At 43.3% G+C, this 27680-nt stretch overlaps 12 protein-coding genes across 12 annotated transcripts; 5 read left to right on the top strand and 7 right to left on the bottom strand.

Moving 5' to 3' along the window:
* Positions 1-406: 406 nt before the first annotated feature.
* On the top strand, positions 407-2464 carry TOT_020000403 (uncharacterized protein; the record flags this gene model as incomplete). The annotated part of the gene is made up of 1 exon (XM_009692146.1): positions 407-2464. One exon carries the CDS (start codon positions 407-409, stop codon positions 2462-2464), a length of 2058 nt encoding a protein of 685 aa, XP_009690441.1.
* Positions 2465-2737: 273 nt separating this feature from the next.
* Positions 2738-3611, top strand: TOT_020000402 (uncharacterized protein; the record flags this gene model as incomplete). Its single annotated transcript, XM_009692145.1, has 3 exons — positions 2738-3152; positions 3247-3354; positions 3388-3611. The coding sequence occupies 3 exons, from the start codon at positions 2738-2740 to the stop codon at positions 3609-3611; spliced, it is 747 nt and encodes a 248-aa protein (XP_009690440.1).
* A 160-nt stretch (positions 3612-3771) lies between these two features.
* TOT_020000401 (uncharacterized protein) lies at positions 3772-4899 on the bottom strand (the record flags this gene model as incomplete). The annotated part of the gene is made up of 1 exon (XM_009692144.1): positions 3772-4899. The coding sequence occupies one exon, from the start codon at positions 4897-4899 to the stop codon at positions 3772-3774; it is 1128 nt and encodes a 375-aa protein (XP_009690439.1).
* Positions 4900-4995: 96 nt separating this feature from the next.
* TOT_020000400 (uncharacterized protein) lies at positions 4996-10003 on the bottom strand (the record flags this gene model as incomplete). The annotated part of the gene is made up of 13 exons (XM_009692143.1): positions 4996-6117; positions 6218-6803; positions 6873-7657; positions 7699-7776; positions 7807-7872; positions 7913-8043; positions 8074-8154; positions 8184-8470; positions 8511-8776; positions 8915-9001; positions 9034-9274; positions 9306-9659; positions 9741-10003. 13 exons carry the CDS (start codon positions 10001-10003, stop codon positions 4996-4998), a joined length of 4347 nt encoding a protein of 1448 aa, XP_009690438.1.
* Positions 10004-10624: 621 nt separating this feature from the next.
* TOT_020000399 (uncharacterized protein) lies at positions 10625-12591 on the top strand (the record flags this gene model as incomplete). The annotated part of the gene is made up of 9 exons (XM_009692142.1): positions 10625-10786; positions 10821-10988; positions 11048-11212; positions 11243-11351; positions 11392-11580; positions 11613-11729; positions 11777-11994; positions 12112-12367; positions 12401-12591. The coding sequence occupies 9 exons, from the start codon at positions 10625-10627 to the stop codon at positions 12589-12591; spliced, it is 1575 nt and encodes a 524-aa protein (XP_009690437.1).
* A 425-nt stretch (positions 12592-13016) lies between these two features.
* TOT_020000398 (uncharacterized protein) lies at positions 13017-15116 on the top strand (the record flags this gene model as incomplete). The annotated part of the gene is made up of 2 exons (XM_009692141.1): positions 13017-13832; positions 13887-15116. 2 exons carry the CDS (start codon positions 13017-13019, stop codon positions 15114-15116), a joined length of 2046 nt encoding a protein of 681 aa, XP_009690436.1.
* A 229-nt stretch (positions 15117-15345) lies between these two features.
* TOT_020000397 (hypothetical protein) lies at positions 15346-15648 on the bottom strand (the record flags this gene model as incomplete). The annotated part of the gene is made up of 1 exon (XM_009692140.1): positions 15346-15648. The coding sequence occupies one exon, from the start codon at positions 15646-15648 to the stop codon at positions 15346-15348; it is 303 nt and encodes a 100-aa protein (XP_009690435.1).
* Positions 15649-15758: 110 nt separating this feature from the next.
* TOT_020000396 (conserved hypothetical protein) lies at positions 15759-17429 on the bottom strand (the record flags this gene model as incomplete). Its single annotated transcript, XM_009692139.1, has 4 exons — positions 15759-15837; positions 15870-16021; positions 16113-16481; positions 16647-17429. The coding sequence occupies 4 exons, from the start codon at positions 17427-17429 to the stop codon at positions 15759-15761; spliced, it is 1383 nt and encodes a 460-aa protein (XP_009690434.1).
* A 32-nt stretch (positions 17430-17461) lies between these two features.
* On the bottom strand, positions 17462-20380 carry TOT_020000395 (uncharacterized protein; the record flags this gene model as incomplete). Its single annotated transcript, XM_009692138.1, has 7 exons — positions 17462-17527; positions 17571-17673; positions 17712-18311; positions 18333-18526; positions 18563-18667; positions 18762-19061; positions 19190-20380. 7 exons carry the CDS (start codon positions 20378-20380, stop codon positions 17462-17464), a joined length of 2559 nt encoding a protein of 852 aa, XP_009690433.1.
* An 896-nt stretch (positions 20381-21276) lies between these two features.
* Positions 21277-21711, bottom strand: TOT_020000394 (conserved hypothetical protein; the record flags this gene model as incomplete). The annotated part of the gene is made up of 1 exon (XM_009692137.1): positions 21277-21711. One exon carries the CDS (start codon positions 21709-21711, stop codon positions 21277-21279), a length of 435 nt encoding a protein of 144 aa, XP_009690432.1.
* Positions 21712-22809: 1098 nt separating this feature from the next.
* TOT_020000393 (calcium-dependent protein kinase) lies at positions 22810-25871 on the top strand (the record flags this gene model as incomplete). The annotated part of the gene is made up of 5 exons (XM_009692136.1): positions 22810-24107; positions 24375-25291; positions 25392-25503; positions 25673-25754; positions 25785-25871. The coding sequence occupies 5 exons, from the start codon at positions 22810-22812 to the stop codon at positions 25869-25871; spliced, it is 2496 nt and encodes an 831-aa protein (XP_009690431.1).
* Positions 25872-26267: 396 nt separating this feature from the next.
* Positions 26268-27359, bottom strand: TOT_020000392 (uncharacterized protein; the record flags this gene model as incomplete). Its single annotated transcript, XM_009692135.1, has 1 exon — positions 26268-27359. One exon carries the CDS (start codon positions 27357-27359, stop codon positions 26268-26270), a length of 1092 nt encoding a protein of 363 aa, XP_009690430.1.
* Positions 27360-27680: the final 321 nt, after the last annotated feature.

The raw sequence follows: 27680 nt of genomic DNA, 5'->3' as shown, positions 1-27680 counted from the left end.
ATTATCATGATAAACACAAAAAAATTTTACTTTACTACGGGATTGAAATAAAAAGTTAAAAGGTACAAAAAATATATACTGCTACACGATTTATTATCAATATAATTTAAATAAGAAAATTAATTCTGGTGGGAATATGTGTGTTCATAAGCCTCTGTTTTTGCGTAGCGCCCAACCAAATAAACAGTACTTTAATGTTATTTGTGTGTTATAATTTATATGAGTTTGCAAATTACTCAATAAAAGTTGACGTTAATATGATTGGGCAATAGAAGGTAATTTATAAGCCCATTGTTCTTTTATTTCTAAATTGTTCATCATTCTAATAATACTAATCAGTTATCAAAAAATTGTACATTTTTATGTATTATAAATTATAATATTGGTTTAAGAATCTTTTATAAAAATGGATTTGCTTGAATCTTATCAGAGTGATGATGAAACGGGTCAGGATTCCACATCAGATTCCTCCAATTTAAAATTTTTGGGACCTAAGCCACTGGAACAATACAGAAATAAGTATAAAAGATTGAATCAAGATAGTTTTGGGAGCCGAGATCCTAAATTTTTGAAGAATCACGGAGTTAATAGTGATTCCGGGGAGATGGCTCTGTTGGTATATGATCAAAAGGATGAACAATCTAATTTACGATCAAGAGTGTATCAAGATTATCGCAATGCTAAGCACATGAATAAAGAAGCTCCTAAATCCACAGGAGTGGAGTTATCAAAGGTAACGAAGCAGGAGACTGTGCTGTACGACAAGAATAAGGACGAGTCGTTAGTAGTGGCAATTGAACTGGGATCAAGAAATAATCCGTCAGGAGTAGTTAGAGCGGAAAGCGAACACGACCGGATATCAGCAAAAGATCGTGCATCGGAAACGTTGAGGAACAAATCGCAAACTGTGTCGAAGAAGCTGACACAAGAACACAGTAGAAAGGGAGAAGACATGATGTACGCAAACTACCCAGTGGATCACCCGATGTATAAGAAGCACTCGTCGATGGCGACTTACACGAACGACGGCTCGACCTTCTTTTTATCGGAGTCGTTCGGGTCAGTACACTCGACGCCAAGTGGAGTGACGGAGAAGGTGTACTTCAACGAGGTGGCGTTCCAAGACGATATGATGAAAAATGACCTAAAAGTGGTGCTGGAAAACGACCCTAAGGTAGCCGAAGTGAAGAGAAGAAGGCTGAAGGAGTCGGAAGTGGAGTCGGAAGACGTGTTTGGACCGTGGATACCGTTCGAGGAAGGAGAGTTGCCAGTGCACTCGTCAGTGCTGAATAAGGCAGAGTCGGAGGAGAAGGAGAAGAAGCAAAAGGCCAGAACGAAGAATCAGCTGGCAACATCGTTCGCAAAATACAAGCCGGAGCAAGCAGAGCACCTGAACGAGGTTGTGGTGAGCGACGGGAAGCAGACGACGAAGTTCAACGACGTAAATGTGTCGACCTTCCACAGGAAGGTGGACACGGAAAGACAATATAAGTCGTGGGTGCCAGCGCCGAAGAACATGAAGCAGTACGACCGGGAAACATACAAGGCCTATTTGCCTAAGCAGGAAGTGCACACTTACGTGGGACACACGATGGCAGTGCAGAAGATAGAGTTCATGCCGAAGACAGGACACTACCTGCTGTCGGCGTCAATGGACGGATTCGTTAAGATCTGGGACGTCAACAACACGAGGAAGTGCGTGAGGACGTACAAGGGGCACTCGAAGGGAGTGAGGGACATAAGCTTCATAGAAGAAGGGTCGAAGTTCTACAGCTGCAGCTTCGACTCGAACTCGATACTGTGGGACACAGAGTACGGGAAGATAATAGGAATATACACGGTCGAAAAAACGCCGTACTGCCTAACAGTGTGCCCGAAGGACGAGTGGGTCTTCATAGTGGGCGGAGAGAACAAGAAGGCGAGCCAGTTTGACGCAAGGACAGGAGAAGTGGTGCTCGAGTACGCGGAGCACATGGGCTGCGTAAACACAGTGACCTTCATCGACGGAAACAGAAGAATACTGACGACGGGAGACGACAAGAAGCTGCTGGTGTGGGACTACAACATCCCGGCAGTGGTGAAGCAGATCTCGAACCCGGCAATGCACACGGTGCCGGCAGTGGTCAGCCACCCGAGCGACAAGTTCGTGCTCGCACAGAGCATGGACAACCAGATCGTGGTCTTCGAGTCCTCGGGTTCGCGCTTCAAGCAGTTCGGAAGGAAGAGGTTCCGAGGCCACCAGAACAGCGGATACGCGATCAGGCCCTCGTGCTCGCACGACGGAAGGTACGTGGCGAGCGGGGACGCGCGGGGGAAGCTCTTCATCTGGGACTGGAAGACCTGCAAGAACCTGCAGACGCTGAGCGGCCACAAGGCGGTGACGATGGACTGCAAGTGGCACCCGGCGTACCAGTCGACGGTGGCCACATGCTCCTGGGACGGAACAATAAAACTCTGGGAGTAGCCCGGAGTTAAAGTATGGTACACACACGGATAACTGGATAGATCGCAGACGTGTATATGTGTTAGCAGGGTTTATGTTGTACACTTGGTGTCGCTTAGATTATCATAGGAAGTATAAAAAAGTGTGTTTGGGCATTGGTGGTGACCATTAATAGATTATGTGAGGAATGGTGAGGAATCTTGCAACAGCACAAGATCAGCTCCAATTCTCTGTAAAATACTTATTCTGACTAGAATCTATTGATCTTCGTGTATAATAATAATTTTGTGATTTATGACTAAGAGGTCTAAGCAAAAAAACCGTGATTGTATCAATATACATGATGTATATGCGAACGCACTCAAGTTGACGAAACCGACCTCTTCAGAAGCGGAAACCGCAACAAATGAGAAGGCAAATGCAGTAAAAAATGAAGAAGGGACCTCTGGACCCAAAGATAAAATTAAATTGTACTTGTGGTACTTCAACCAATGCGATTCCAAGAGATGCACAGGAAAGAAGCTGGTGAGAGCAGGACTGGTGAGCGAACTGGCGATCGGGAAGAGGTTCACAGGGATAGTTCTGAGTCCCCTGGCGAAAACGGTCTTTTCGAAGGAGGACACGGAGCTGGTAAGAACTAAGGGGTTGGCAGTGATCGACTGCTCCTGGAACAAAATAGGTGAAACGCCAATACAGTCACTGCAGGCGAGTTAGAAAGACTAGATAGGTATCCATATTTGTATTTAAGCGCGATGTGTATTCCTAAACCAGACTCAATTATGGAAATGAAAAATATTGCGTAGGAAACACGAGGCTGCTTCCGTTCCTGGTTGCGGCGAATCCAACACACTTCGGAAGGCCCTATGAGCTGTCGTGCGTGGAGGCACTCGCGTCGGCGCTGTACATTGCAAGTTAGTTTTGATGCTCCCTAATGGCGTGAACAGACTTCAGAGAGGACTCGAGGAACATTCTGTCGCAGTTCAATTGGGGCGAGACTTTTATAGAGGTTAACAGGGAGGCCCTCGAACTCTACTCGGAGAAGGGCCACACGAGTGAGGATATAATGCAGCTGCAAGGCCAGTATTTGGAACAGGCGAAGAGCAACTTGGAGGATCGGAAGCTAATGATGGACTTGGACTACCAAAGCATATCCGAGAACATAGACTAGCGTTTAACAACCAAGTGTTGATAATATGCTAGTTTTAGTCAAACTTTGTGTTAGTAACATGCTAATGTTATACAAACAATGTGTTGATAATATGCTAGTGTTGTACAATGTGTTAGTAAAGTGCCAGTGTCGGAGAGACCATGGGTTAACAGGGTTAAATTTAACTGGACGCCGTCCAGTCGAAGTCCTTATAGAGCTTTCTGATGTTATTTAGGCCCCGGCTGTAGTCATCACTGTCCCTAAAGGCCCTCTCCAGCTGGTCCATGTTTAGGACGCCGGCGACGATGTTCCTGGCGAAGGTGTACCTGAGTCTGGAGGGGTCCTCGATGACGCAGGCGACTGCCTCCCCCGAGAGGGAGAAGTCCACGTGGATGTAGTCGAACCCCTGGGGAATGGAGCCCCTGACTCCAGTCTTGCCGGTGATGGCCATCTTCTTGTTCTGGGACCAGGAGGGGCCCATCTCGTCCAGGGCCTTAGTAAAGTACATCCTGGCCTCCTCGAAGTAGTCCAGGGGAATCGGAAAGCACTCTATTTTGCAGTGATTGGTGGGCTGAGAGCCGGGCTGCTGCCGGTCGTTGCCGTGCCGATGTTTAAATATGCGGTCGTCATTGCTGCCATCCCTGGGATTGTGCCGGTCGTCGTTGTCCATGGCCTTCGACCGGTACGTCCCGGCATCAAGACGACTAGTTCCGCTGGATTCAAAGTAGTCGTTTTCGTAGGTGTTTGACTTAAGTCTCCTAACGTCCTGATCGTGCTCCGAGTCCTTCAGACTCCGGTCGTTCATCGACGTCTCCACGAAGATCACACACCTGTTCATCTGCTGGAACATGTGCACGAGCGTCTTCTGGTAATTCCGAAGCTCCGTGTACGCGTTGTCATCCAGGTACAGTGTGTTCTGCACGTGCGAGTTCGAGACTAGCACCAGCTGGTGCTCCAGAATACAGTTCTTGAGGCCGTCAAGAATCAGAGTGACTGAATTCGAACTCGAAATGACGCAGTTTGCAAAGTTGTGTTTCAGGGAGCAGTAAAAGCACCTGGGAGTCGAATAGGCCCTGGGTTTCCACGTTTGACTGACCACCTCGAGCTTTGCGGTCTTCTTGTACACACTTGGGGGAATCTCGTGGGATTCCACCGAAAACTCAGACAAAATCTTTCTCCTGAGCTTATCAGAAGCAGCGTAATTTAATCTGTACAACTCCTCATCAAATTTGAACTCAACATTAGGGCGAGAATCCTGAGTTGGTCGCTGCTGCTGATGGCGCCTTCTCTTGTTCCCGTAGAAGGCCATGTGCGCCAATATACATAATTACATTTTAAAACATAGCGTTAAATCAACTTTATAAATACTTAAAAGCGTATTTGGGACAAATGAAATTAATTCGGCCTAAAACGTATAACCTATGGAGTGAGATAGGCTGTTCGACGAAAGGTATATGGTGGGCCTCTTCTTCGCGATGTTCGTGAACTGGTATAGCGATGGCTCCAGCCTTATGTTGGCGCCCTGCTTTATGTCGATCGTGCAGTTGTCCAGAATCTCGAAGTCGCTGGAGCTCTCGCTCAGAACCTGGAAAACCCTGGTGGCGTACACACCCGCGTTCGTCGTGAAAATCAGCTGCTGCTGGTCGCAGAAGACGTCTATCGGCTCCCTGGGCAGCAGCACCTCGGTCGGATGCTCCAGGAAGCAGGTGCTCCCGTGAGTGGAGTGCACGTCGAGCCAAGAGTGCTTCGTCTTCTTCTTGCCCAGGTTTTCGAACTTTTCCTTGAAGGCGCCCACGAAGAGGCTCTTGCTCGCGAAGGTGTTCTTCTCCTGCGATACCACACACCTCACCTGCCCGAGCACGTAGACATTGGTCTCTGCGTTCTGGTCCTCGCCGCGCCATATCTCCACGGCCGCGCACACCATCTTTCCGTTAGTGCAGAACGACTTGATGCTGCCCTTCAGGTTGTACATGCTCTGGAAGCTGTGGAGCTGCGAGAACACGTTCAGGACGTAGTCCAGCTCCTCGGTATACAGAAGGGTGGTTGAGCCTGCACACCTGACCTTCTTGATGGTCTGGTTCCTCAGGTGCGGGACCAACGTCTTCACATTGACTGGCCTGAAAATGAGCCTTTCGAAGGCGTTTCCGAAGACGTAATACTCGCCGGACACTGAGATGACGGTGTGCAGCGATGCGCAGCAGATGAAATCGACCCCTACAAAGTCTAGGGGCCTCGGATCGTGGACTCTCATCAGCCTTCTCCCGTGGCCGCACTGTCCAAGAGAGTTGTCTCCCCAGGTGAAGACTCGCCCTCTCGAACTCAGGGCCACTGAGAAGTCATTGCCACATGCTATTTCCTCAATGTTTATTCTGTCCGATATGCCCTCGTACAACTTATCCCGGTACTCGTCCTCGAATTCCAGGGGCTCCATCTGCATGAAGTCCTTGTCCGAAGGCTGCAAAGGGTATAGATTCCTCCTTCCCAGCTGCCCCTTGTCGTTCCATCCCCAAGAATACACGCAGGATCCCTAAACAATTTGTTAAACAAAGGTTGTTTTTGTATGAATAAATGTATAACTCAGTTTCTACACGAATGCACCAAAAAGGTGCCTCTAAAAGTAAACCTACATTTTTGGTAGAAATGAGCATGAGGCTGTGTGTCGATCCCACAGCGAACTTCACGTACTCGATCTTCCGGATCTGGGTGTAGTTAAGGTCCGCAGAGGACCTTTGCATCAGCTTTATGTTCTTCACGAAGCACAGCGGCATCAGCGCCCACGAGTTCGGGTATATTCGCCTGATGTCCTGGTAGACGCTGAAGTGGAAGACGTGGACTCCCAGGTTCTTCAGCTCCTTCGCGAGCACGGCCAGCGACGCCTGCTCCTTCGTGTTGATGTAGTAGATCGGGTTCGTGCTGATTGCCGGGAACGAGTCCTTGTTCCTGCAGCGCCACCAGCGCTGTATTTTCAGCGCGGCCCTCACCTTCTCCAGGTACGACAGCCTCGCGTCCTTCGTCATTCCCAGCGCCTGCACCTTTTCCAGGCAGTTCTTCAGGTGCAGGAACTGCCTCCTCACGAAGTGCATTCTCACCAGGTTCTGCACCTTGATGAACCCCGGCGGCAGGTTCGTCTGCACCGAGATAAGCCTCTTCATCTGCAGTGAGACCGAGTCGTAGTCCTTGTAGAGCTTGATGAAGTTGATTTGGTCCCCCATGCTGTTTATCTTCGAGCCCTTCTTCAGGATCGGCAGGAGCAGCAGCTTCAGCTGCATCAGGCTCTGGTACTTCTTCCTCGCCAGGTACCCTCTGAAGTACGACTGTATCATGGTTGCGCTGATCGTCTTCGTGTTCCTCACGTTCAGTATTTGCGACGAGGCCAGTATTCTCCTCACACTCGACTGTATGAATACGATTGCGAACTCCTCGAATCTGTTCTGCTTGACCAGCGAGTACTTCTTTCGTTCAATCGCGCCTCGCCACATCGCCTGGATGTACGTTGCCGCTGACTGCTGCAGGTACTCGTATTCCTTTTCGTGGAACTGCTTTTCCATGTGATGCAACAGCTGTCTCGTCTTCGTGCTCGTCGTGTTCAAGCAGTTGTTAAGGCGGAACAGCGTTGCAACGAGCCCTACGAACGCCAAAGCGTTGTCTTTTCCCTGTTTCGCCAATCTTGCCTCCTTCCTTGCGTTTTCCATCCTCGCCAGCGACTGCACTCTCGTGACCAGTTTGACTAAACGTTTCCTCACCATTGGCATCCTGTGGTCCTTCCACCACCTCTGGATGAACACTATCGTCTCGGTGTGCCTCTTCAGGTAATCGTCCAGCAGTGTCAAGATCTTAATATATAGCGTTTTCTTCATGGTCAACACTCCGTGACTTATGCGATACATGCTCTCAGGCACTGAAAGTAGTGAAAACAGCAGCTGTGCCAGCTGCTCCTCCTTCAGGTGCGGTATTGATCTGTGATGCTCCTTGCTCGTCAGCATATAAACCAGCGAAACATTCTGCCTCATATACTCCACTACAGGCACTATGTGTACGTCCAGAGTCCTTCGTGCGTTGCATATCTCCTAAATTTAATTAAATTTAAATCAACCATTCAAATGCTTACCAGAAGCGGCAACTTCCTTGTGAACGAGTTGTACAGTATGTTTGCAGTCCCATTAAAATTCATCAGGTTAAACCGGTCCTAAATCAGGTTTATTTATGTAATACTTACTTGATAGTTCGATTTCTTAAAGTCTACGGGAGTGGAGCACACTACGTAGTACGAGGTGTCATAATCCTACAAAGAAACAGTGAAATAATCCATAACTTACCTTCACCGTGTCATTCAAATAAAAGTAGTAGCTCAGCGCCGATGCGCAGTTTCCCAAACTCTGGTGCAACGACCTGTTTGAAAACAGCATCATCGAGAGGAACTGGTTCTTCGAGTACTTTAACAGCGTCTTGATCACTAAAAATGGCTAAAATCAATTCAACCTACTTGGAGAAATCGAGTACAGCGTAGACTCAATCTTTAACACATTTGGAATGTTATATGTCATGTCATGCCACGAGTGCGACACTAAAAATCTAATTAAATGCTAATTCAACCACCTGTCCCATCAAAATCCGGCATCGTCGATTCGTTGTTCGATCTCACTGTCTCCAGTATGATCCTTGACAACAGCCCCTCCCTCGAGGTGGCTGAATCCACCAATGCCAAATTCCTGGCCACGAACTCCAAATACGGCGGCCCCTTCAAGTCATTCATAATCGTCTTAAACATCTTGTTCATGAAGAACTCCTCTGAGAGGTGCCACGGCAGGTGGTAGTCCGAGAACTTAATAAACTGGGCGTACGGGTTAGAGCCAAAGTTACAGTGCAGGCACAGCGATTTCCTGAATGTTTCGTTTTAACGGCGATTTAAACAAAACTCACGTTATCCCATTCGAGTCCACACTCAGGTACGTGTTAAGCTTCAGGTACACCAGGTGCTTAAGCCTCAGATATATCGCAGACGACAGTGTGTCAAACTTCCTGGAGCGCGCGTTTGACAGAATCTCAAACTTAAAGAGGATATCGTTGTACTTCAGCTCCGAATCGGATTTATTGAGCAAGTCGATTTGCAGGAGATCGAGTATCAGGTCCAACAGGTCCACTCCGGCGAATATTATTCTCTTTCTCACTTCTTCGGTGTGTTTGTGCTCTATTGACCTAGCTGAGCTTCCACTTGAAGACGTTTTCGATGAGCTCCCATCGTCAGTTCTTGATGCCGATGACTGTCCAGATACTGAGGAAGACGGTGAATCTTGCGCTCCTGTGTCTTTCAGAATCGAATACACGTCAAGCATGACTATTGAGCTCAGTATGTTAATTATATACTTCACTTCATCCACTGTGAACCCTATCATTAGGAACAGATCCATCATCTGAAAGTGGTTAACAAAAGCCGTTAGCTTACCTTTGCGAAGTTCAGAACGTGATAGTTAGAGTCCCTGACCTCGTGTGTCGGAAGAAGTTCCAGCGCCTTTATGGCGCAGTCCCTTGTAATCTTACAGTCAGAAAACCACTGACTATTATGTCCTCTGGCCAATGATTGAAGCACCCCGTAAAAGAGCGATGGGAAACGCAAGTTCAACTTCGGGTAAAAGGGCGTGACGTTCCTCAGCAGAAACTCTCTGAACGAATAGGAAACAACACAGCTACAAGTTTACGTAAATCCATCACACATACCATGACAAGTCCGTAGAGAAGTTCGGCGACATTGTTATTGACTTGAGCTCGTTTTTGTCGTCAAAGTTCATCTTGTACGTGACCATGTAGTTTGAAAGTCTACTGTTCGAGTTATAGTCACTCATGTTCTCGAGTATCTTAAAGGCATTCGACACCTTCGTGTTAAACAAACCGGTGGGCTGAACGTCTTTATTTAGGCGAAAACCTACCTCCAGTCCCAGTGAGTGAACGAACTGAACCAGAAACACCAACGACGTCTGAGTTGCCCGAAGCTGTCCGAAGTTATTATCTCCGTAGAAAAAGACATTGAAATTTGTGTTCGTTTGCATCGCTTCGGCTGTTGAAATAGTTCGACTTATTTGACGAACCAACGTGTTAAAGTTAGGCATATCATTTGACTCAGGCCTAAATTGGAACTGCTCCTTTGCCAACGACATAAACAGCTCCTTGAGAAACGGGAAAAGGTGCGATTCTGAGGATGTGGAGTATATGAAGTTAGAATATTCCCGAAGCGGGTCCCTGTCTAGCGGCTGAATGTAGAAAAGCACGTTCCCGAAATACGTAAAGTACTTTTGATCAAGGTAACGCCTCAGCAGGCATACTATGGTCTCGTCATCGGTCAGGTCATCCACGTACAGGAGATCGTATTGGCGATCATTGAGGACAAATCTAAATCCACGCTGAGAATACACACGCATTACCTTGTGGATGAATTTAAATCCTTTGTAAACTTCCGAGAAGGCAGATTAAAAGGCACACTTAAACTAGTGTAATCCGAACTCTGAAATAGGTTCGAAGGAATAATCTTTGAGCTAGAACCTAAATGTGTACGTTGAATTTATAAAATTAAATTGCACTAACCTAGTTTACAGTCCATTTTGACATTTTTATTTTAAATTCTAGTTAAAATATGAGCATTTTGAGTAAAATAAAAACACATTGAAATATTGAGAAACAATAAGCTCAAAACAAATGAAAACAAACTATAATACAGTGAAATAAAATGAAAAGTGCTGAAAAGACTATATGAAGTATAGATCGGACTATTTTACAAATTATTACAAAATGTGTAAAGTACACGTGAAATTAGAAATAATTTACACCAAATTTAAAACAAAAACCAGAAGAGTATCAATGATCACATGTATATTTTAATAAAATATAATAAATATATCAAGATTTTCATTCTACTTAAATTATTTTCTCATTTTGTGTTGTGAACCAGTTACACCATATAAACTATTATTCACTCCTGTTACTTTTGATATTTGTTGTTTATTTACTAAAAATAAGTAAATATTTCTGAAAGTTTGCTTAAAATGTCAGATACCGAGTATCATACCCCCGAAGAAGATATGGTTGATGATTTGGATGACTCGGTAACCGTCGAAGAATGTATATCCAAAGCAAACACATATAAGGCATCAGGAAATGAATTATATAAACAATCCAAATTTAAAGATTCGTCTGAATGTTATGAGGTATTTAAAAAAGTATAGTTAACACACCGTTCAGAATGGAATCACGTGGATTAAAAAGATTGAGAATTTGGAACCTTCCCACAAACAACTATTGAGTATACTGTACAGTAATCTATGTGCTACGTGTATTGAAACCTGTGATTACACAAAGGCAAAAGAAAACGCAGATAACGCAATATTAAACAACAAGGACAACGTGAAGGTTAGTGCAGTATAATTATCAGTTAAGTGTAAATGAAACTGAAACTGAGGATATTTTAGGCCTACTATCGCCGAGCGCAAGCTCTATTTAACACAGGGTCCTTCGAACAGGCGCTGAAAGATTGCGACCACCTACTGAAGTTGGATAAAAATGACCCTAACGTAAACAATCTAGTTAGGAAAATAAACCAGAAGATGAAGGCCTCAGAAAAGGAACAGAAGAAGGTAAGAATAGTGTAATTCAAACGTGTATAGGCGTTCGGTGGCCTATTTTCAAAAGTGGGAGGGTTGTACGACGACCGCCAAATTGAAATGCAAAATAAAAAACAGAAAAAGTACGAAGACTACCTGAAGGGACAAAGAGGTGTGTAGCTTAAAAGGACGGTAGTAATCAATTGTTTTAGAAAAGGGAGAAGATGAAATGGACTTTGAAGCATGGGAGAAGTTTGAACAGGACGAAGAAGCGAAGAAGGAAGTGGAAAGAACAAATAAAGTAAAGGAAGAAGACGTTAAAAAAAGTAAAACACAGGAAGATGAAACGCCGGAATTTGATGAAGAGGATCAGAAAATAATAAATGAAACGAAAAAGATGGGTAACAATGAGAGAATGATGAAAATGACTTAGGATACTGTTACTTTGGAAAGAAGAAGGAAGACACGACAGAAGAGGCAACACCAACAAACAGAAACAATAGTACAGTGTTGCCAGTTAGGCAAACAGTATCGCCGGAATCGAAAGTTAGTTTGGTATTAAAAGCGTAATAATTATAAAAATAAAAAACAAAATAGGTCCAGGAAGCGTCGAAAAGAGCAATATCATCGTGGAATGCACAGGGCACAACTTACGAGGAGAAAGGTTCGTTGAAAAGAAGATATGGAAAAACGCAAGTTCAGATATGACACAATGGTGTAAGAGGAAACTGGAAGAAGTGCTGATGAAAGCATCGTACGCAAATGAACCGAACCCAAATGACTCGAGCAAAAACATACTGGAAATGTTCAACGATGTAAGTGCAAAATATAGAATGGGTAAATGTGTGTATGGTTATACGTCGCTGATAAGAAGAAGCACATAACACTCAGGAAAATTAAACTAAAATTGATAAATATGGATAAATGTGTAGATAAATCTGGATAACTTGGACAACGGAGGCCTCTCGAAGTTGCAGAAACTGGCAGGAATGGTCCATAAGAGCAGCATTGAGCCCAAATCAGTGGAAGCACTGGAGGGAGATGCACAAATAGCATTCATAAGAGGAACAAGAAGATACCTGTTCGATTTCAGCTGCAACATAAACCTGGAAATAAAAATTGATACGAACGTAGGAACCACAAAGTCAGAAGGTGAAAAGGATGAAGCACAAGTGTCAACATATAAAGGTGAGTAAAGAAAACTAGAATTAAAAAACACAGGAGAGTTGGAGCTGAAGGAAATATCAAGTGAAATGGAATCAGGAAAGAGCTGGAAGGACTACATGAAAGTAAAATATAAGTCGAAGATTAAGTCAGAACACGAAGAGCTAGCGAAGGATATGATGGAAATATTTAAGCAAAGCGTGTCAGAAAAAATAGAAGAATTTCTGTCAGAATATAAAAAACAGTAAGGAGGAAAATGAAGAAGTAGAATCAAAAATGAAGTACAGTAAAAATGTTGTAAACGTAAACACATATGTGATTAGATACATAATGTGTGTGTAAAAATAAAGATAAATAACAGAAAGATGGATAAATGGAGATGAGAAGCTAAAATTTAGTGAATAGGTATATTACACTCTAAATATGTGGTCTTATATACAATTAAACGAAAAATATTATTAATATTAAGCAAAAATGTATACAGTAATTGTAAAATAAATAAAAAATCGTGATTGATATGTATATATAGTTTAGATTTTGAGGAAATGTGTATTAAGTAAAAGGAGATGAATTGAAGTTTTTGAACTTAAAGTATTGGTTTCTTTCATATAAAATAACAAAAACAGACAAAAATAAGTAATATATTTATCACTTTGATAATTTCTGATTAACAATGGAGACCGGTTCGCATAGTACTGATGATTCTTCAACCAATAACATGTGGTATAACAGTTGGTTGTACTCAATTTTAAGCACAAACGATAAACAAGGCTCACTACAACTACTCAGCGCAGATTTCTACTCATATGCGCTGTTAAAAAGGTTCAAAAACTTGAAGGAAACAGCATTAGGTATATCAAGGAGCTCCATCAATGTAAACCCGGAAAGGATTAAGAATTTAATAAATTTAAGCAAGCAGCAGTTGCGAGGAGTTAAGAGTAACCATAGCCAAAGGGATTACAAAAAGGATTATTTTGAGAGTTCGGACTACAATGAACCATGTGTGACGAGGCCTTCGGGGAACAGGCACAAGTTTCTGGAAGGAATGCTGCAAATGGACCCGGGCAGGTGCACGGAAGCGAAGTACAGCTGGGTGTTCCACGAGTTTGAGAACTACGTCATCAAGCTGTTCTCAATACATCCGACGCTCTGGTCGGGCAGGAGAGGAGTGTTCATGGAGGACGACGGGGCAGCCGTGAATTCGTGTCTGAACTACGTGAGGTTCTACGAGTCAGCAATGCACCTCCTATCGCAAAAACTGCACCACCACTTCTACCTGACGGTGTTCCTGCTGATCGTGCTGCTGAGGAACGCGAGGAGGCTGCTGCACCACTACAAGACGAACGCGACCTTCTTCGAACTCACCCTGATAATGGTGGAAGGGATACAACTCTGCCAAAACCACCTGTACAACGCCTTTCTGTCAGACGAACGGATATTCAGAAGCCCACTGCACGAAGATAATTACTATCGCGTGGAACACGAGGAGGTGGCCCTGGAAAACATCAAGAGCCACATTATGGCAGTGACGCAGTCCCTCGAGTCGATCAAGTCCCACAACGACGAGTGCAACAACTGCAAGAATCAAATAAGCAACATCTGCAAGGACGAGAAGCTTAAGTTGGAAGTGGACGCGTCGCGCGAAGGGAGCACCGTCGGCGATGAGGACGGGTCTGCGGGACCCGAAGACTCGTGTAGGTCCGAACGGAGTGCGCTTGGAGGATACGGCGACTTCATCGGCGCGCACGAGAGCACGTACCCGAGGATGACGAAGCGAGAAAGCCACTTTGGACCGAGTTTGGACTACGACAAGTCGGAAATTTTCCACCTACAGTACCTGAACGTGGTCCTGGACTGCGAAGTGGCGAAGTGGATAGCGGAGCTGTGTAAGCTGGCGCGCGTGTACTGCAAGATGGGAAAGGGGCCAGTGCTGCTGGAAAGAAAGTACACGAAATTGGTGCCGGATCCAAAGGGGTCCGTTATACCAAGTCTGTGCACGGCTCAGTTTACAAACCTGTCAGCACATAGAAAAGTAAAGGAGAACCGAGCGACGCGTTATAAGAAGAAACGCCAAGTTCAAAACCAGGAGCATAAAAAGCATGGTCTCCTGTATCACCTGAGCAGCCACAGACACCACGAAGAAATATTGAGCAGAATCCAATCAATATCAGAGTCGATATCGAGATCGCTCTCTCAAAGTCAGTCGGCGTCACAAACCTCACGGTCGTCGCTATCGCAGAGCATGCTCGAGTCGCCAAACCTATCGCAATCGCATTCGCAGATTAGAGACCAAACGCCAAGGGAGTTGATATCACAGAGTAAGGACCTCATGGAACGATTTGAATTCAGCGACGACCCCGGATCGTCGGCGTCGTCAGACCAGGTTACACCGCAAAGCAGGTCTGTTTCACAGGGCAAGGCAGCTAAAACAGCTAGTCCAGCAAAGGTTAAAGAGAAAGACCCCCCTAAGCCTAAGAAGAGGAGCGGGAAGCCCGAAGTAAAGCCGAAGAAGAGCAAGTACCAGAAGTGGAACCTGGAGGAGGTCGAGCTCTTCATAAAGGCGCTCAACACGTACGGCGACGGAAAGTGGCGACACATAGAGCAGATGTACTTCCTGGGAAAAAAATCCCAGGCGCAGCTCAAGGACAAGTGGGTGAACCTCGTCAAGTTCGGCCACATTAAAAAGGTGGACATAATCAGGGAGAACGGGACGATCGGCCGAATCTGGGTGCCGGTGGAGTCGCCGGGCATCACTGACTTTAAGGCAAAGTAAATTTAATACAACGCACGCAAATACACCAGCATACAATTGCACACATGGGCTGTAGTATATATTGTTGTGTACACCTATATTTAAGGCATTCACAGGTAGAAACATACGTGGAAGTGTGATGACACACACCTATGCACGTCAATACATACTAAAAATGTGTAATTTTCAAACATCAAATTAAAATACTGTACACAGTAGATAAAACAGAATCCGTTTGTCCATCGTTTATTTATTTCTGGTCAGTGATGTACTTTTTAACTGATTCCAGAAAGGCGATGTGGCCAGAGAAGGAATGGGACGAGTTCGGATTGGGAATGGAAAATTCCCTCAAAGCGTCTACCTTCATCTTCCACAGTTCATATTTAGATAATTTCTGGCCGTCACTCGGGGTTTTAAACGTTTCCTGGGTAGCTGGATCCTTATCGACTCCAGAGTCGGATTCTTCCATGCTTTTAAACTTATCTATGGAGTTTGAGACGATTCTAAGCACAGTATCCGCCGAAACTTCTTCCCCTTGAGAAATTATATTCATCTACAGCATTCAAGCAAAATTTAAATGAAATAAAGACTGAGTCATGGTTAAGGAAGGAATCCACACAATTGAGAGGAATCGTGAAGGTAAATTTCGGAAAACATTAGTGGTTACAGTGTTCTATCTGCCATTGACAACCATTGCGATAGGTGAGTTGGCAAAAGCTCCTTCAAGTCCATTCGGACGTACCTGTAGAATTGTTACAATGTGCAGATACTTACTCCCTGTATTTCGGGAACCGGCACGGCATTCCAAAGCCTGAGGGGTCATTAACTGAATGCTCAACCCTGACGTTGTCTATGTTGTTCTGGGTGTAGTTGACCCATTCCACCAGTCCGTTGTTCACCAGTTCCATAAAGGTCCGCCTGAGCCCCTAAGCAATACCACATCAGTAAACAGACACTGTGATTGGAGTGTGTAGAACATGTGACGATCAACTAGCTTAACGACTAGCATCAACCCACCTCTGGATTCGGGACTGCGAACCTCTCCTTTGGAAACTCGGCGACCATCTGTTTCAAGTCTTCTATAACTGCGTTCAAAGTCTGCGGGTACACCCCTCTTATGTGTAGCCGCGTGAGGGACACCAGTATGCAATGTTCGGGCAAGTTGAGGTGCTCAAATACGAGTTTATCCTCAGGCACGTTCTGTGTTTCAAATATATCTGACACGCACTTCAAACTAACCTTTTTAACGGGGACCTGAATGTACGTCTTCCCGCCGTCCTCCTTAACCTTAAAGTCATCCTCCTTCATCATAAGTAGAGCTATGCCGACGTCTATGGACATCATGTTGCGATCCCTGCCACAAATGCTATCGAGCGCCATCGACGCCTAAATTGCGGTACATGATAAGGTGTTATTGTATTTACGTTAATGAACCGTTTGAAATGGTGAATCCATGTGCGTATTAGTGTGTGTTTGTGTGCGTAGACTCATATGATATAATATTATATAATAAAGCAGATGTGTAGTAAGTATATCTGCGTTTTAACGTACCATTTTGTCCTTTTCTATCTTCACTATGCAGTCGTCAAGGATCTTTTTGGACTCCCCGTTGTCGTTAAAATACTCCGTGACGTCGTAGTCACTGAAACAGTACACCGGCTCGTACACGAACCGCGACTTGACTCTTTTTTCAAGTCGGTCCAGGCAGTTGAGGTCCGATGTGACGTAAATCACCGTGAAACACGTCTCCTTCAGCTGCATCGAGTCAGACAAAAAGTACAGGAGGCCCTGCCTTCTCGAGTACGAGCCCGTGGTTGCGCTGCAGTCGTATTTGCCCTTCGTAAACGCCTCAAACCCGTCTATCACGATTATTAGATACATTCTGTTCCTTTTCAGCAACTTGAGGCAGTGTAATATTGCGGTTTGTATCTGGGAGACCATCATGTATGAGTCTGGGTCTCGGCTTATGCCGAAAATTTGCTCCAAATGGTTCAAAAGCTCCCTCAGACACTTAACGTCGTCTTTGTAGTCGTACGCGCACAGCTCAATGAAGTGTGTGCGAGCTGAATTGTCGCCATCGTCGCTGTTCTTCGGGTTCGACAGTACATTTAGCAGTGACGACCTCACCAGGTACGTTTTTCCGGAAGAAGGCTGCCCTCTGATCAATATTATTAAATTTTCTCTCAGTTCCACGGCTCTTTTCAGCAATTCTGACACGTGCTGTATTTTATCGCTTATCCACACGTCGTCGGCCGCGAGGTACGCGAACTTCGACGAGTAGTCGTACAATTTAGACCTAATTATCTTTTTACAGCTCTCTAAGTCGCGTTTCATAATATCATGTATTATATGTAGTGTGTATGAAATTATCCGAAGATGTCAGGGGTCCCTTCGTCGACCGTCCCGTCACGTTTCTTTTCCCAGTAGTTTCCCTGTGAAATTGGCGTCAGTTTAAGGTTATATCATTAAGCCTACCTTGTAGATCCAGTTTGCCTGATGTGTGGCAGGGTCTATTACTTTTGTGAACCAGTGCGGCTTGTACGTCAGGTTGTTGTCTGCGCGGTGTTTCGCGACGGCCCTAAAATTTTATTTACTCTCCATTCTGTCTCTACTCACCTTTGCTTATCTTCCAGTCTCTTCTTCTCCTCGTTGGCTTCGTCCAGTCTTCCGTTTTCGTACATTCTCTGGTCCGGTCTATATCTCGAGTCTGTTTTTGGCATTTGTGCTCCCTTAGTTCTGTCGTAGTCTTCCGTCAACTCGTTGAGCTGCATTGTCAGGTATCCGAATCCGTAGTAGTCCTGGTTGTTCGGCGGTCTTTCGTCTGGTCTCCACGCTTCTCTTCTTGTGTTCGGGACGAGGCTGATGTTTTCCCAGTCGATATCGTTTACGAAGGCGTCCCATGCGTCCGCTTCGTTTTTAAATCGGTACTGAACGTCTCTTTTCTTGTCTCTAGCGCTTACCTTGCTGAAGTGCAGGCTTCCGTCTTCGTTCAGCAGCTTCTGCTTACTCTTCGCCGCCTGCGGGTACACCTTTTCTATGTATATATGTTCGCTCCAGATCCCGGATATGTAATAGTGCTGTGTTCCGTATTTATCGAATACGAGCCCTCTGACTTTATGGATTTCCTTATTGAACCTGTAATTAGTGTTACTGTTGATGCTATTAAAACTTTCAGCACAATCACTTATACTAGTACTAATGTTAATGCTACCACCACTAACACTTATGTCTACTTACCATCCCTTCTTCAAATACTGCATAACTGAGAACTCTCCCTCTGTTATGTTCTTTATGATTACGGAGCCCACTGCTTCGATCCACATTTTTCCAAATATTAAATTATGTAAAATCATGTTGCACCTTTGTATGCTATACTTTTCCAGTCCCGATGGCAACTTCAGGTCCACCAAAAACGGTCCCATTATGTTCGCCTGTGTGAATTATGTGAAATTTAATTTATGGCGCACCTCGATTGCCTTTCCTGTGAAGTTTATCACCATGTTCAGGCTCCCTGACGACTCAAACTTATCGTTGAAGCAATGGAACGCCAAAATGGGAGGATGATGTGCAACCTAAACATTCGTGTCAACTTGACTTTAAGCTTTTGAAAAGTTGTGACAATATTGTCTGAGGATTTTCTGAACTCTATTCTAGCTGTAACCTTACCTGTTCTGCGAAAAAATTGAAACCCGCATGGGTTATTTCGAACGTTTCACCAAGTAGAGGGTTAAATGGCTTGTAGGACCTTCCTACTGCCGAACAGTATGGCGTGATACTGTAAATGGTTACGTTTGCCAGTCTATCGATTGATTTTTCCATTTCTGACGCTTCGTTCAAGTACTTGTAGTATGTGAAGTCTTCTGCCGCCCTCTGCAAATTAGACGTGGGCTCGTTAAATACTATCGGCATCCTGATGCGCGACAGGTCCTTGCCGATAAAGTCCTTTAGAATTGACCAGACTGAAACCTGCAAATGTTATTTAACAGACTGTATATTAATTATTGGTGGCAGTAACAATAGTAACAACAACGACAATAACAACAGCAACAGTAACTGTTGTATTGACATTATGTCAATGTTTTCTCTATTCTTACCTTATGTTCCAGCCTCCCGTGCGGGAGCCTCGTTCTCCTCTGAATCTTAGACCTGTCAATCTGAGGAGTCGCGTCGTGCAACTTGAGGTTCGAAACCTGGGATTCGAGGGAGTGTCCGGCAACAGGCTCACACACATCTTCCTTCACCGGTGCCGGCGTTTCGTCTCGCGACTCTGCCTGCTTGTCCTGTAACACTTCGTCTTCTTCAACCGAGTCTCTCTTCTCCTCGTGCTCCTCCTCTCGCTTTACTGTTTTAAACAATTCGGACTCTACCGTGTACCTTTCCGGCATCGATTCCTCCGACTCGCTCAGTCGATCTGGCTCCTTTATTCCGCTGTCTAGTGTGAAGTCATGGTAGTCGAGCATTTTTGTTTCTTTTGACTCGGTCATCAAATCTTCAGACGAGTCCGAGTCCTCAAACTGTTCCGATAGTTGCTCTGACGATTCTTGTACTGTTTTCACTGACCCCTTCTGCGAATCCTCGCACTCGTAGTATTGGTCGTTGTATAACTGCGTTTCTGAGGACACTGAGTTTTCCGAGTACAAGTTCGGTACAGGATCTCCTGCTGTGTCCGACGACTCTTGCTTTTTTTGCTCTACACTCTTCGGGTAATACTGTTCTCTCTGTAGTTCCCCTGGTCTAAACTCCTCTTCGCTAAGCTGCTTTATTGAACAGCAGAAATCCGTTACTATAAGGCGGAATGTATTTAAGTGCTTTAGTGACTCAGAATTGGTTGTGCTTTCGAGTTCGTTTAATATTTTCGTCGAGATGTGCTCGAAAGTTTCCGTGTTGTCCAGTATATACGATATTGATGATTTTGGTCCTTGACCTTTTTTACTCTTAACGAATATGTTCGATATGCTTTTACTGGTCGTTTCAGACTGGTTAATTTTATTAGCGTTAATTGACTCTACTGATCTACTCGTTTCTGATGATCTGTTTGTATCTAATTTTTCGAGGCTTGAGGTTACTTGGCGTTCATTTTCCTTTGCTCCGCTGGTTAACTGTTGTGCTGATTTTAATGTATCCGACTCCGGCCTCTTTTTATTTGGTTGAAATGCTAACTTCTGTGCCCTTTTGAAGGATACGTACCACTTATGCTTTTCCAATGGCGTGTCCGTTCTTAGGCAGAGCAAACAACTACCAACTACTTCGATATCCAAACGTACTGGGTCGTCTACGTGTGTCATGTGCTAGTATAAATACATGGTTTTATATATTGCTCAAGTGCTGTTCATGTATAAACGCAATTCTGTTTCTATGACTTACCTGGACAAAGGCGAATTTTACAATGAGATAATAGAAATGACTCTTTTATTACACCGTCCTTTTCAACAGAATAAGATAAACAATCAGGCTCTAGCATAAAATACCTACACCGCCATATCTGATTCTGCGAGCTTACCTGGGCCTCCAGCTGCCAATAAAATTAGTCCATTTGTGTATCCAGCCCTCATGAATATATTTTTTCCTAGTAGATGACATTGTAGATGTAAACGAAATGGGATAGTTTCATGGAATGTTCCATCATATAACCTTCAGGCAGTCCACTAAAATCCATAAATATTATGGTACGGGTTGGAATGTTTCTGTTTGTAAATTCTATTAGATTAAATCATAAACATGGGGAGCAATACGAATAAACCAGTGAATATGTTTATAAATAATATTTAAAAATTATAACGTTTTTTAATACCGATGTTTAACTGATATGTGTTTGGATAGTTGGTGGAATACTCATTGATTGATCTTCCTCTGCGTTAACTTCGCCATTCCAACATCTTATTTACACAGGTGTGTTTTGGTGCGTTAATTTCAACACATTATTGAGTAATAAGCCCAATTAGAAGTTTTGTAACGATTTTATAATCTGATGCTTTTTGGATCTTACTTCAATCAATTTGATCTCACAATTTCACGACAAACATTATTTGAGTATAAATAATAGTTATAATAATTTACAAATATAACAGAAACTTGAATAACATATAAAATACTATTGTACAAAGTTATTTTTGTAATTAACGGATATAATTAGATTCATAATTGATCTAAATTTAAAATAGGTGTTGGAGTTATCCAAATATTATTTATCCGTGTTAAATTCTACAGATTTGTCAGTGAACCAATATCTTATTTTGTTTCCTGAATTTGAATCACCATCATATTTGGTATCTGATGTTTTATTTAAGCTTTCTTTGTCTACCAATATATATGTCATTCCATTGGATACGTGAGTGCCGTTTAAAGGCAAATAATCATTAATTAAACATGTGGGAGTGTCCGTTTCAAAATTATTAAATGAAATTTTATTAAAACTACTGTTATCGATTTTGTAAACAGTACCCTGTTTTTTATCCGATGAAATAAGATTGAAAGTCGAACCCTGGAATATTTCAGTGGAATGGAACTCTTTAAAATCTAAAAGAACGTGCGATTCATCTATTACTGAATCTTCTTCCTTTGTTTCGGGACTTGACTGAGTATTTTCGATTAATTTTGCACTCCGTCTAGTCCTCATGAACAAAATAATTTACAGATATACATTTGAATTTATATATATATTTATTTATTTATTTATTATACAAAACAATCATTGATTAAAATATAAATGATATTTTATTCAAATTGTATAAGCCCAATTCTAATATAAATAAATTTGTTGTGTATTAAATATTTGTTTATTTTTTATTGATTAATATGTTGTAAATGTATATAAGGGTTATAATAATATGTAGAAGATCAAAAAATCTTTGAGGATCAAATTTTATTACTAGGTTTATGATTGTGTACCAATCCAAAAATTTTAAGTTTATGCATTGATCTCAAATTTTGTAATATTATGCGTATTTATAATTATATTGTAGATAATTTATATTCTTTTTAACATAAAATTTTATTAAATTGATCATAAAATGTGCTTGTTATATGTGTGTATATAATTCATTAAAAAAAATGCGTTGGTAATTTACTCATGTATAAAGGAACTCATTAATAGCATATATATTAATTACTTTTTCCATAAATAATTGTTTCAACAAGTATATAACAAGTGGTCATCAGAAGTACAGAAAATGACCAAGAAGTCCAAATACACAACATAGTAGAAATGAAAGATATAAAAATACCTATTTTTAATATAAATATTAAGGTTTAATATCGTCTATAAATTGATCACAATCGAAGTCAAAATTGAGTTGATTGATCAAAACTAATAAATAAATAATATAACAAATATATGTTTATTTTGGAAATAATAATCTAAAATAAAATAACGTGAAGATTTGAAATCAAATTAGTGTGTTAAAATAATATCAAAATAATATAAGAATATAATAGTGCTAGGTCTAATTGAAGGTGTATTATTTGAATATAATAAAATTCTAAACACTAACAAATCGATTATTACACGAAAAAGAATACAATTGAAGATAATGATAAGTTGATAAAATTGTGTAATAATTTAATTCGTTCCCATTATCAACAACATCAACAGTTAAGCATCATTTAAAATAAACCCGTACAAGGGTTTTTCAGTAAATAATGGAGTAAATCCATTATTACAATCTATAAACTTTAATTTTTAATTTTACAATTGAGTCCATTTAATGTATACAGTATGGGTATTGGCCAATCAAAAACAAACAGAAAGGATCAACCAAGCGTTAATATTCGACAAAATATAAATAATGAAAGTAATAAACAGACTAACATGAACGAAAGATCATATAAAATAAATATATCTAACCCATTTAACTCAAATTATAGACTATTGTCAAATAAATTGGTAGCAAAAACGAACGGTACTAAAAACTCCCGTAAAGAAAGATATGATCCTAAAAAGAGTGAAAATAAAGAAAGTAAAAATGAACCCACTAAAACGACGGCCAGCGAAGATAGAAGAAACGAGTACATCAGTAACTTCCGCTGGACGCTGTCCTCTGAATTAGATAAAGACCTGATATCTAGCTTTGAGAGGCTGGAGCCGCTGAAGAGCATAAGCTACGAAGGCCTGGCAGCAAGCCACAGCTTCAGCTTCGAAAGGCTGAGTCCTCTGAATAGACTGGGATCTGACATGGCCTCATCGGTGAAGAAGACTTTTTCAGGAATGGTGGCGGAATGCCAAGGAGTGAATGAAGGGACAACACAAGCGAGTCAGATGCACGAGCACGTGACGGTGCCCCAAGCGAAAAAGAACGACGAAATGAGTGTCGATATGGATAGCGCTAGGACGACCAGCACAGTGGTGTCGGAAGGAAGCACGTCAAAGAGACAGATAGTGCACAAGTACAAGGAGCAGAAGACGGAAACGTCACACGGAACAACAAACGCATACAATAACGAACAAGGAAGAAGTAACGTAAATTTTGTGACTGATAACCCAGCAGTGAAGAAGGCGATGGGACAAAGACAGAATTTAGTTGGAGCACCAGATTTGACAGCGCAAAAGCCGACACATGAGAGTGAAGGCGGAGCGAAGAGAGAAGTAAACGATGTGGTAATGCACGACCACAGATCGACGTGTATGCCGACGTGCTTCAGAGGTAACGGAAAGGAAAACGAGACCCAAGAAAAACCGTCGTACAACTCGCTGTGCACGAAGTGTATGCACAAGGAAGACAAGATCCCAAAGGGGTACAAGGGAATGATAATAAGACTGCAGTCACACAGGTCGGAGAAGGATAACGATAAATCGCCCTATCTAGACAGGTCGAACCTGGTGGTACAGACAGCGTTGTTGAACGGAAAGAGAATAGAGGACGTCTACGACCTGGCGGAAGATAAGCTGGGCAAAGGAAGCTACGGGAACGTAATCAAGGGAGTGCACAAGCAGTCAGGAGCGACGAGAGCAGTGAAGATCATAAGAAAGGCAAAAATAGAGAACGCAATGAGAATGAAGCGAGAAATACAAATCATGTAAGCGGAGAGTAGCCAGTTAAGCAATGAGTATTAGTGTATGACTTGGTGATTGGTCGGTTAGCAGAAACTAGTCTAATGGACAATATTCCAAGATAGAAAATATGAACTTGGTGGATAATATGCCTATTATTAGAAAGCTAGCTTGTTAGCTTATATTTATTTTAATACCAGTATAATACGATTTAGCCAACATACCATTATATTACCGTTATTGTAATAACAAACCGCTAAAAACACCGGCAGCTTCATAAAATGATTACGTAGGAAAAAGCTGGATCACCCAAACATAATAAAGCTGTTTGAAGTGTACGAAGACGCGGAGTACCTGTATCTGGTGATGGAAATGTGCAGCGGAGGAGAGCTGTTTGACAGAATAGTTAGCAAGGGAAGCTTCTCGGAAAACTACGCAGCATTCATCATGAGGCAGGTGTTCTCAGCAATCGCCTACTGCCACAGCAAAAACGTGCTCCACAGAGACCTGAAGCCGGAAAACATACTCTACTGCAACAACACGAGCTCGTCGACGATTAAGATCATAGACTGGGGGTTCGCAACGAAGTGCTTCAAGACGCACAAGTTCACGAGTCTGGTAGGAACGCCGTACTACGTGGCGCCGGAGGTGCTGCTGGGAAACTACGACAAGGCCTGCGACATCTGGAGCGCAGGAGTCATCATGTTCATCCTGCTGGTGGGATACCCGCCATTCCACGGAAGCAACAACGCGGAGATACTGAGGAACGTGAAGAGAGGCTCGATCAAGTTCATCCCGAAGCACTGGAGCCACGTCTCGAAGTCGGCGATGGACCTGATCACGAGGTGCCTGTCCTACGTCCCGAGCACGCGAATAAGCGCATGCGACGCGCTGAACCACGAGTGGATCACCAAGTGCACGACGCTGCCGCCGACGGTCGCGCCGAACGTATCTAAGAGCCTTGCGAGGAGGTTCAAGAACTTCCTGAAGTACAACAAGATGAAGCAGATGGCGCTGACGTGCATAGCGTACCACCTCTCGGAGAGGGAGCTCGCGCCGCTGACCTCGGCCTTCGAGGCGCTGGACAGAGACGGCGACGGAATGCTCTCGATATCGGAGGTGACCTCTGGCCTTCGCGAGTCCAGAGACACGGACGCGAACATAGAGAAGATGGCAAGAGCATTGGACACAGATCAGAGTGGAGCAATAGGTAAGGAATAGTTGGTATTTGCAGTTACCATATAGATATCGTATGGAGGAATACAACCTTTACGTTAAAATGCTTAAAGTAAATTAACAATTTTTTTTAGAATACACTGAGTTCATTGCAGCGTCAATTGACAGTAGACTGTACGACCAGAATGAGTTCTGCTCAAGAGCGTTCCACATATTTGACTCGGACGGGGACGGTAAAATAACAAGGTAGGTCAACACCAACAAATAGTAATTATGAACTGGATTATATACAAAATGCCTGGCCACTTGTTTATTTAAGTGTTTAGTCAATTTGGAATATATTTATGTATATATATAAATATATATTGGATTACATAGAAGAACATTTATTTAATAAACTCATCGACGAATGTAGAGAGGACATGCTCAGAGTATTTACAGCAGAATCGACCTCAGTGACCCTCACACACGATATGGTGGATGAAATACTAAACGAGGTATGCAAAATAGAAAACAGAGACGCGTAGGTGGACTTGGATAGAGATGGAACCATAAGCTACCAGGAGTTCTACTCGATGCTATACGGGTGGCCCGAATCATCTAAGATTAAATAAAGTTATTATCACTAAGAATACGTGATAGATATCATCACTAAGAATAAGTGATAGATATCATCACTAAGAATACGTGATAGATATCATCACTAAGAATGCCTATTAGAGTACACAGATGATGTCACTGGACGTGAGCGTGAATATATATAAATGGGTGTGTGTATATATATATACCAGCTACAACATACATAATAAATATATATACACATTAGTAAATGTATAATATGTATTGTTTGTATAAGCATATACATAAACATGTAAGTATATACCTGTATGTGAACAGATGTATAAAAGTCTGTGTGTGAAAAAAGGGTACGCAAATGTAGTAGGATTCATAAAGCAGTTGAGTGAAAAAACAATATTATATATTATAAGGTGTTTTTAAATGAGTGATGACTATTCGTCCTGCGACTCCTCCTTCTCGAGCTCCTCTAAAATACCCAAAGCCTGAAATATATCACCGTCGGCAGCCTCGAGTGCGATAAGACACTTTTCACGGTCAGTGAGACCCATTTGAGCGAGCTCCTCGATCTCCCTGGAGTATTTGATCCCGCCGTCATCGGAGTTGCTGTTGACAGAGCCGGCGGAGCAGTGACTAGTTGCGCCGTGAGAGTTGTTGCAGTTGGCAGCGGCGGTGTTCTGAATGAGTTGAGAGGCTGTCTGGAAACTGGTGGGACTGGTCCTGTTTATGACCGATGACAACAAGTCGTTAGAAGCTGCAGGGGAAGGACTGGCGCCGTAGGGGTCGGCCATGGCGCCGGACAAGTAGGTCAGGGGGTTAAAGTCGCCGAAAAACGAGGTTGGAAAGGAGCCGAGGCCTGGCTGCTGCTGCTGCTGAGGAGCGTTTTTCCAAGGGTTCGGCATCGCGTTCACCTTTATAGGCTCGCTGTGAACAGGAGGCTTAATGTCTGAGGAAACCGTGGTGTGAGGAGCCACGTCGTGGCCCATGACTGCGTTCCAAAGGGGCTGCTGGAGGTTCCGGTGCATTTGGCAAAGCGCCTGGTACCCGCCAGGAACAGTCTCCATGTTCCGCCACGCCGTGTCGGCCTGCCTTGCGAGTTCCCTGGCGACATTAGGGTTCATGGCAGCGTTTAGAGCGCGGTTCATGAGGTCGGGGTCCGAGGCGAAGTCCAAGAACATCCTCGTGGCCTCGTCCTCGAGCGCCTGCTCACGCTTCTCTTCTGAGCTTTGGGGGTTTGGTGCAGTTCTGTGGGTAAATTGCGGCTGTGAACTGCCTTGGTTGAGCGAAACGGTCCTAGAAAAGTGTGAATCTGACCGAGTGGTGGGCAACGTGTTTGCAGCAGCATTAGGAGGCCCGGGCGGTGAGCTCTTGGGCCTGGTTCCAGTACCATTGAGTTGTGTGTTCTCGACGCTGCCGTTCTCGTGCTCAGGCCGCTTGCTTTTGGGCTTCTGGTTGCCAGACGAGTCAGATTCGCCATCAGCCTTATCCTCTTCGCAACCTTTTGAATCGTTTCTGCCGTGATCCATTTAAACAAATGGCTTAAAAATTAAATAAAGCTAAAGGGCGTGATATAAAGTCGAAACGGTGGAGAAATTCTGATTTTCCAAAGGCTCAAAACAAAACTGATCAATTCGATAATCGATTGAAATTAAAACCACATTGGGGCTAGCGTGTTTAAAAATACTTAAATTTCAAGGGGATCTATAAATTAAAATCTCAACTGGTCATCCGCGCATGTTGGCAGCTGCTAGTCCTACCACATAAAAAATTACATACTCTCCATAAAGTACCATTTCAGTATAACCATTTTTTAAGTACTGGCCCCTTCGTTTTTATACAACCATTTA

The sequence above is a fragment of the Theileria orientalis genome, chromosome 2 (assembly GCF_000740895.1).
Source record: "Theileria orientalis strain Shintoku DNA, chromosome 2, complete genome".
Classification (NCBI taxonomy): domain Eukaryota; phylum Apicomplexa; class Aconoidasida; order Piroplasmida; family Theileriidae; genus Theileria; species Theileria orientalis.
Note: the sequence above shows the minus strand (reverse complement) of the source record. Positions and strands in the feature narration are given on the sequence as shown.